General features: G+C 43.1%; 1 protein-coding gene across 1 annotated transcript; it reads right to left on the reverse strand.

Annotated features, from left to right (window-relative positions):
• Positions 1 to 2,672: 2,672 nt before the first annotated feature.
• Positions 2,673 to 4,070, reverse strand: LOC117473273 (CCAAT/enhancer-binding protein alpha-like). Its single transcript, XM_034118785.1, is given in 3 exon segments — positions 2,673 to 3,247; positions 3,249 to 3,486; positions 3,488 to 4,070. Coding segments are annotated over 3 exon segments (798 nt in total). The 5' UTR covers positions 3,724 to 4,070; the 3' UTR covers positions 2,673 to 2,923.
• Between the last annotated feature and the right edge of the window lie 5,520 nt (positions 4,071 to 9,590).

Below are 9,590 nucleotides of genomic sequence, written 5' to 3' on the forward strand. Positions count from 1 at the left end.
CACGTTTTCAGTTTTGGCGGCAGTTCCTGTTTGTCCAGAAGTCTTCTCATCAGGACTCTATAAATACAGAACTACGGCAGATATGTCATATTTAATGCAGCCTTCTTTTTTTAAATGTTTTTTCGGATTTCATATCACATGAACACCATCTCCCAACGTGCATTGCGGCTAAAACATCCAATCACCGAGCTTCTAGCTGAGGATCTTGGGTAATCAGTTCAGTGGGTGTGTATCGCAATGATGCTCGAAATGTCCCTGATAGGCCTCCGTCTGTTTCTGGTGACTTTATTTTGAAATTCAGTTTCTGAGAACGGCTAAAAAGCCTGAGGTGATAGAATTAAACAAATAAATAAAACAAGAATGAGTGTGTGTTATTGTATAAGGAGGACCTCCGAATCCAGAGGGACGATGTCGAGTAAAGTACTCACTGCAGGTGCGCCGCATTGCGCTTCAGTGAGGCTCCCTCCGCAAAATGAAGCACCCTCCGCACAGGGACGTGACCTAGCTGTGACCTCTAGCTGTGACCTCTGGCTGTGACCTCTAGCTGTGACCTCTAGCTGTGACCTCTGGCTGTGACCTCTAGCTGTGACCTCTGGCTGTGACCTCTAGCTGTGACCTCTAGCTGTGACCTCTAGCTGTGACCTCTAGCTGTGAAATAGTTCCTCTGACTCCATTGGACAGGAAGCCTGAGAGGCCGGCTGAGCTACAGAACAAAGATACATATAAAAGCTGTTATCATGACTTTGATTGTCATAGAGACACATTTCAATAAAGTTTATTTATTTGTCACATGACCCTCAGAGTGATTGACAGCTCCTTTAAATCCTACTTTTTCAGACAAAATCATTTGATTTTCAAAAGACATTTTTCATGTAAGTTTTTCATCTTAAAAAGTGAAAAGTGAATAATTAGATTTCATTTTCCAATAAACACGAGAAGTATTGAGACAACGACAGGATGTGATAAACAAGCTCTTTTATTATAATCATTTTTATAATAAACAGATTTTTTGGTATTTCATATATATATATATACTTATTCATATATATATTTATATATATACTTATTCATATATATATTTATATATACTTATTCATATATATATTTATATATAGGCTTATTTTACAATTCAGACAAACAGGTTAAACATGTAGAAAACAAGACTGAAGGCACTGCGTGTGTGTGTGTGCGTGTGTGTGTGTGTGTGTGTGTGTGTGTGTGTGTGAGTGTGTGTGTGTGTGTGAGTGTGTGTTGTGTGTGTGTGTGTGAGTGTTGTGTGTGTGTGTTGTGTGTGTGTGTGTGATGATATCAACCGTGGAAAAGAGGAAGACGACGTGTTGCATAGACTCTTTTTCACATTTTGTTTTTCTCTCCGTTTTTTACACATAAATACAGTTTTAGGAGCGGTCAGTACCCGTGTTCTGAAACACACACACACACACACACACACCACACACACACACACACACACACACACACCACACCACGCACACACACACACACACACACACACCACACACACAACACACGCACACACACACACACACAAACACACCTCCAGGAAACACACACACCTCCAGGGACAAAGAGACGTGTTGTCACTGATGCATGCTGGGTACAGGAAGCCACCGACGTCCAGCTTGTTATTTCATATTTACACAGAATGAAAACTCGATGCATTATTATGTGAACGCTACAAGGTTCATAAGACTGATATGAAAGCATACACACACAGATATGATGATCACACACACAGCTGGACCTGTCATGCACACATAACACAAGTAATATCAACAACAACAACAATAATAACAATAATAATAATAATAATAAAAGCTGATTATCTGTCAGTCTCTCCTGCAGGCTGCACCCACTATAGCTGCTCTCAGTGTGTGTGTGTGTGTGTGTGTGTGTGTGTGGTGTGTGTGTGTGGTGTGTGTGTGTGTGTGTTGTGTGTGTGTGTGTGTGTGTGTGTGTGTGTGTGTAAGGCACAGACTCAGTTGAAGGCACCGTGTGACATTATTTGGGGAAAAACTGAAACTCTATTTAATATGTATTATGTCAACAAACTTTAGAGGTACTTGTACTTCCATTTTATGCTACCTTATACTTCTACTCCACTACAGTTCAGAGGTACATGGTGTACTTGTACTCCACTACACATTTATTTAATACCTTTAGTTTCTTTAAGCTACCCTGCAGTATACAAAGTCATTCAAACTAGCTGCACCTTTACCAGCTTTGAGAACACTTTCATGATCAATCATTATAAAAACATATCATATATATTATTCTGAAATGGACCAATCTGCACAATGACTACTTTTACTGTCTCTACTTTCACTATATTTTGATGATAATACTTTATACTTTCACACTTGAGGAACATTTGAATGCAGGACTTGTACTTGTACTTGTACTTGTACTTGTACTTGTACTTGTACTTGTCCCCGTTGTGGGACCAAAGGGTTCTGAGTACTCACTCTATTTGTTGACATGTAACATGGAGTTAAAGCTTCAGTTTCAGAGTTTCAGGAGAGACAGAAGTTTTCCAGTCAAAAAGACCCAGAAGTCTTTTCTTCTTGTTCACGGAGAGCTCCATAGACTCACAGTCTGTTAGAGGACATATTATTGGAGATGTATATAATGGAGACCCCCCCCCCCCCCCCCCCCCCCAGTTTCTCTCAGAGTTTCATGAGACAGAAAGTCACCTGTTTTCCAGTAAAAAGTCCTTTCTTCTTCACGGGAGAGTTTCTTCTTCTTGTAAAAGGAGATGATTGGATGTTATCGGAGGGGATTGGAGCCCCCCCCCCCTCTGTATTACATCAATCTAAGCTTCAGTTTCAGAGTTGCAGGTGAGAGACAGAAAGTCACCTGTCACGCAGAAGTCCTTTCTTCTTCACAGGAGAGCTCCGTAACCCCCTCAGTCTGTTATTGGAGATGATTGGATGTTACCGCAGGTTACTGGCGACCCCCCCCCCTCAGGTATCTGCCTGAAGACTCCCCGCAGGGTGTCCAGCTCGCGGCTCAGGTGCTCCACGCGCCTGCGCAGACGCTCGTTGTCGGTGCTCAGCTCCATCACGCGCGACTGCGTCTCGATGTTCCTGATCTTCGCCTTGTCCCGACTCTTCCTCACCGCCACGTTGTTGCGCTCGCGCCTCAAGCGGTACTCTGGACTGCTTTTATCCATGTGCTTCTTATTATTGCTGTTGGACTTAAGCCCCGCCCCCCCTCTGATGAAGGGGATGATGATGATGATGATGATGAAGGTGAGGGCTTGGAGCAGGTGTCGGGGGGGGCGTCGGATGCTGTAAATGCATTGTAGTTTGCGCGCAATTAGAGATTTGATACTCAAGGTAATGTTGCTGAAGATGATGAGGAGGAGCATGAGGAGGAAGAGGGGGTTTCTGTGAGTACTGGTGGAAGGATGGGGGGTCCTCGCGGTGCTCCTGTTTGATGGCGGGGGGGGGGACGCAGGCGCGGCTCGTACGTAGGGTCGGGTTTCTCCTGATAGCCCCGCGCGCCGCCCCCCTGCTGGTGGAACAGGTCCGCGAGGAAGTCATCGTTGAAGGCGCTCGGATCGATGTAGACGCTCAGATCGATGGACGTCTCGTTGTCTCCGATCTCTCCTCCAATAACATCCGGGTCCCTGTAAGGGTTCTGAGAGGGGGGGGGCGGGTGCATCAGGGCGCGCGGGGCTTCGTACAGCTGAGACATCTCCATGGAAACACTAAAACCCGGATTGCATGACGAAGAAGAAGAACTGCCGGGAGAATCCAGGGTGAGAGGGTCGGTTCTGGTCCTCAGTGTTCAGTTTGGAGAGGATCGGTTCTGCTCCTCAGTGTTCAGTTTGGAGAGGGTCGGTTCTGGTCCTCAGTGTTCAGTTTGGAGAGGGTCGGTTCTGGTCCTCAGTGTTCAGTTTGGAGAGGATCGGTTCTGGTCCTCAGTGTTCAGTTTGGAGAGGATCGGTTCTGGTCCTCAGTTTTTTAAGAAGCTGGTTCTGGTTCTTAAGTTTTGAAAAGGCTCTTCAGACTCAGCAGGTTTCTCTCAGAGAGTCTGGATCCGCTGCAAACTGACTGGAGTCTGAGCTGTCAAACTCTGCTTATATACAAGAGGGAGGGGGCGGGACACACACACACACACACACACACACACACACACACACACACACACACACACACGCAACACACACACACACACACACACACACACACACACACTCTCTCTCTCTCTCTCACACACACACACGCACTCTCTCTCTCTCTCTCTCACACAACACACACACACACACACACACACACACACACACACACACACACACACACACACACACACACACACACACACACACAGAGGACCGTCGTGAAGCCCTCTCGCTGCGGACTCCTTTCTGTGAAGCGGAAGATGAAAGTTAGATACAGAATCTGGAGGAGCAGCAGTCGGTCCGTAATGCGGCACATTTAAAATGCGCAGTTTCATTATATCTGGGTTTTTTCGGACTCCTAAACTCTGGTTTTACGCGCACTTTACGCGCGTCTCTCCGCTGTGATCGAGCAGGGCTTCAGTGAGAAACGATCCAAATGAAAACCCATGTTTAAAAAGACTTAACGCTCCTCCATGAAGTACACATAATGCTATATGTCTACTGTAAGTGTGTGTCTCTCCAGGCGACGTTAGATCGACAGTTTGGTTTGATCTCCTGACAGACAGCCGTAAAGCAGCGGCTCGGATCAAAGTGAGATTACAGAACATGTGCAGGTTATTAATTTTATGATCATCTGAATTTATGAATCAGCAACACGACTGAGATCTAAAGAGTCATCAGTGTGTCTTAACTCTGATCGTGTTTATGGCGTTATGACCGCGCGTAGAAGGGCAACATGTTGAAGACAAAGTGTCAGTCCGCGCAGAAAGCAGACTCTGCTCTGCGTTTTGAACACATTTCAATAAAACACCGTTTTTAATTCAACAGAATTAGACACACAACACAACACAACAAACACAACACACAACAAAGTATTTGGACTTGTGTCCAAACGTGTTTTTGAAATCGCATTTTAACGCAATAAATCCTCAAAAAAGTCAGTTGTAATTCTGCAAGAGGATATTTAATGAGGTTTGACTTCGTGTCTGCTGCTGACACAAACATCTCTTCAGACTCGTGACTCAGTTAATCTGCAGCCCGCAGACTGGGAGATATGGGGGAGATACGGGGGAGATACGGGGGAGATATGGGGGAGACATTGGAGAGAAACGGGGGAGAAATTGGGGAGATATGGGGAAGATATGGGAGAGATATGGGGGAGATATGGGGGAGACATTGGAGAGAAACGGGGGAGATATGGGGAAGATATTGGAGAGATATGGGGGAGAAACGGGGGAGATATGGGGGAGATATGGGGGAGACATTGGAGAGAAACGGGGGAGATATGGGGAAGATATTGGAGAGATATGGGGGAGAAACGGGGGAGAAACGGGGATTTGAAGCCGGGTCCCTGCAGTCTGCTCCGGACTCCCAGAGGCCTGCAGCGCCCCCTGAGAGTCCGGGTCCCTGCAGTCTGCCCGGACTCCCAGAGGCCTGCAGCGCCCCCTGAGAGTCCGGGTCCCTGCAGTCTGCTCCGGACTCCCAGAGGCCTGCAGCGCCCCCTGAGAGTCCGGGTCCCTGCAGTCTGCTCCGGACTCCCAGAGGCCTGCAGCGCCCCCTGAGAGTCCGGGTCCCTGCAGTCTGCCCGGACTCCCAGAGGCCTGCAGCGCCCCCTGTCGGCTCAAACTCACATTATTTATTTATTTTATTTTATTGATCATTTTCTTTTCACCTCTTTCTTTGGAACAAAGTCTCATCTTTAGAGATCACATGTTCTCCAACAGGAAGGAGCCGGAGAGAGAATACTAGTTAGTACTCAAGTACTCAGGTCTGGTACTTGAGTAAAAGTAGAAGTACTCAGATCTAGTACTTGAGTAAAAGTAGAAGTACTCAGATCTTGTACTTGAGTAAAAGTAGAAGTACTCAGATCTAGTACTTGAGTAAAAGTAGAAGTACTCAGATATTGTACTTGAGTAAAAGTAGAAGTACTCAGATCTTGTTCTTGAGTAAAAGTAGAAGTACTCAGATCTTGTACTTGAGTAAAAGTAGAAGTACTCAGATCTTGTAGTTGAAGTAAAAGTAGAAGTACTCAGATATTGTACTTGAGTAAAAGTAGAAGTACTCAGATATTGTACTTGAGTAAAGTAGAAGTACTCAGATATTGTACTTGAGTAAAAGTAGAAGTACTCAGATCTTTTCTTGAGTAAAAGTAGAAGTACTCAGATCTTGTTCTTGAGTAAAAGTATAAGTAATCAGATCTTGTACTTGAGTAAAAGTAGAAGTACTCAGATATTGTACTTGAGTAAAAGTAGAAAGTACTCAGATCTTGTACTTGAGTAAAAGTAGAAGTACTCAGATCTTGTTCTTGAGTAAAAGTAGAAGTAATCAGATCTTGGTACTTGAGTATAAAGTAGAAGTACTCAGATATTGTACTTGAGTAAAAGTAGAAGTACTCAGATCTTGTACTTGAGTAAAAGTAGAAGTACTCAGATCTTGTTCTTGAGTAAAAGTAGAAGTACTTCAGATCTTGTACTTGAGTAAAAGTAGAAGTACTCAGATCTTGTACTTGAGTAAAAGTAGAAGTACTCAGATCTTGTTACTTGAGTAAAAGTAGAAGAGTACTCAGATCTTGTACTTGAGTAAAAGTAGAAGTACTCAGATCTTGTAGTTGAGTAAAAGTAGAAGTACTCAGATATTGTACTTGAGTAAAAGTAGAAGTACTCAGATATTGTACTTGAGTAAAAGTAGAAGTACTCAGATATTGTACTTGAGTAAAAGTAGAAGTACTCAGGTCTTGTACTTCAGTAAAAGTAGAAGTACTCAGATCTTGTACTTGAGTAAAAGTAGAAGTACTCAGATATTGTACTTGAGTAAAGAAAGTAGAAGTACTCAGATCTTGTTCTTGAGTAAAAGTAGAAGTACTCAGATCTTGTACTTGAGTAAAGTAGAAGTACTCAGATCTTGTTAGTTGAGTAAAAGTAGAAGTACTCAGATATTGTACTTGAGTAAAAGTAGAAGTACTCAGATATTGTACTTGAGTAAAAGTAGAAGTACTCAGATATTGTACTTGAGTTAAAAGTAGAAGTACTCAGATATTGTACTTGAGTAAAAGTAGAAGTACTCAGATCTTGTTCTTGAGTAAAAGTAGAAGTACTCAGATATTGTACTTGAGTAAAAGTAGAAGTACTCAGATATTGTACTTGAGTAAAAGTAGAAGTACTCAGATCTTGTTCTTGAGTAAAAGTAGAAGTAATCAGATCTTGTACTTGAGTAAAAGTAGAAGTACTCAGATATTGTACTTGAGTAAAAGTAGAAGTACTCAGATCTTGTTCTTGAGTAAAAGTAGAAGTACTCAGATATTGTACTTGAGTAAAAGTAGAAGAGTACTCAGATCTTGTACTTGAGTAAAAAGTAGAAGTACTCAGATCTTGTACTTGAGTAAAAGTAGAAGTACTCAGATCTTGTACTTGAGTAAAAGTAGAAGTACTCAGATCTAGTACTTGAGTAAAAGTAGAAGTACTCAGATCTTGTACTTGAGTAAAAGTAGAAGTACTCAGATCTAGTACTTGAGTAAAAGTAGAAGTACTCAGATATTGTACTTGAGTAAAAGTAGAAGTACTCAGATCTTGTACTTGAGTAAAAGTAGAAGTACTCAGATCTTGTACTTGAGTAAAAGTAGAAGTACTCAGATCTAGTACTTGAGTAAAAGTAGAAGTACTCAGATCTTGTACTTGAGTTAAAGTAGAAGTACTCAGATCTTGTACTTGAGTAAAAGTAGAAGTACTCAGGTCTTGTTCTTGAGTTAAAGTAGAAGTACTCAGATCTTGTTCTTGAGTAAAAGTAGAAGTACCAGAGTGTAGGAATACTCTGTTCCAGTAAAAGTCCTGCATTCAAAATGTTCCTCAAGTGAAAGTATAAAAGTATTATCATCAAAATATAGTTAAAGTAGCGACAGTGAAAGTAGTCATTGTGCAGATTGGTCCATTTCAGAATAATATATATGATATGTTTTATAATGATTGATCATGAAAGTGTTCTCAAAGCTGGTAAAGGTGCAGCTAGTTTGAATGACTTTGTATACTGCAGGGTAGCTTGTGAATTTACTCCAGGTGGAACTAAAGTCTGATTTAACACTTGATTATATTTCACATCATTCATCCACATCTGTGAAGTAACTAAAGGTATTAATACATGTAGTGGAGGAAAAGTACACCATGTACCTCTGATCTGTAGTGTGGTAGAAGTACACAGTAGCATGAAATGGAAATACTCAAGTTAAGTACAAGTACCTGAAAATAGTACTTAAATGCAGTACTTGAGTAATACTTAGTTACTTTACAGCTCAGGTGTTGCGTACGATTTGAATAATGATTAGATGTAATAAAAACAGCCAAAGGAAAGTCTTCAGTCTGATTCAAACTATAATCAGCTTATTTATTCTCAGGGACTCTTCAGAAGGTCTTGGGGCTTCATTTCAGGAGTTTCACATCCTAGGAGGAGTTCCAGCGTCCCTGAGGAAATATCATACTGCAGTTTCTGGAGTTCACTCAGCTGCAGGAAGGTGAGAGAGACATGTTAGACAGACGTGTGACAAGAAGCTTTCTGACGAAACAAGTCCTGATCAAACTGTCCTGAAGAGTCTCCGATGGTCCTGAAGAGTCTCCGATGGTCCTGAAGGGTCTCCAATGGTCCTGAAGAGTCTCCAATGGTCCTGAAGAGTCTCCAATGGTCCTGAAGAGTCTCCGATGGTCCTGAAGAGTCTCCGATGGTCCTGAAGAGTCTCCAATGGTCTCCAATGGTCCTGAAGAGTCTCCGATGGTCCTGAAGAGTCTCCAATGGTCCTGAAGAGTCTCCGATGGTCCTGAAGAGTCTCCAATGGTCCTGAAGAGTCTCCAATGGTCCTGAAGAGTCTCCAATGGTCCTGAAGAGTCTCCAATGGTCTCCAATGTTCCTGAAGAGTCTCCAATGGTCTCCAATGGTCCTGAAGAGTCTCCAATGGTCCTGAAGAGTCTCCAATGGTCTCCAATGGTCCTGAAGAGTCTCCAATGGTCCTGAAGAGTCTCCAATGGTCTCCAATGGTCCTGAAGAGTCTCCAATGGTCCTGAAGAGTCTCCAATGGTCCTGAAGAGTCTCCAATGGTCTCCAATGGTCCTGAAGAGTCTCCAATGGTCCTGAAGAGTCTCCAATGGTCCTGAAGAATCTCCAATGGTCTCCAATGGTCCTGAAGAGTCTCCAATGGTCCTGAAGAGTCTCCAAGAGTCCTGAAGAGTCTCCAATGGTCCTGAAGAGTCTCCGATGGTCCTGAAGAGTCTCCAATGGTCCTGAAGAGTCTCCGATGGTCCTGAAGAGTCTCCAATGGTCCTGAAGAATCTCCAATGGTCTCCAAGGGTCCTTAAGAGTCTCCAATGGTCCTGAAGAGTCTCCAATGGGGACCTTTGGCAGGAAACCTGATCTTAAAGAGGTCCTAACGATCCTTCCAGGAGTTCTAGTGGTGTTTGGGAACGTT

This window comes from Trematomus bernacchii, unplaced genomic scaffold (genome assembly GCF_902827165.1).
Source record: "Trematomus bernacchii unplaced genomic scaffold, fTreBer1.1, whole genome shotgun sequence".
Lineage (NCBI taxonomy): Eukaryota > Metazoa > Chordata > Actinopteri > Perciformes > Nototheniidae > Trematomus > Trematomus bernacchii.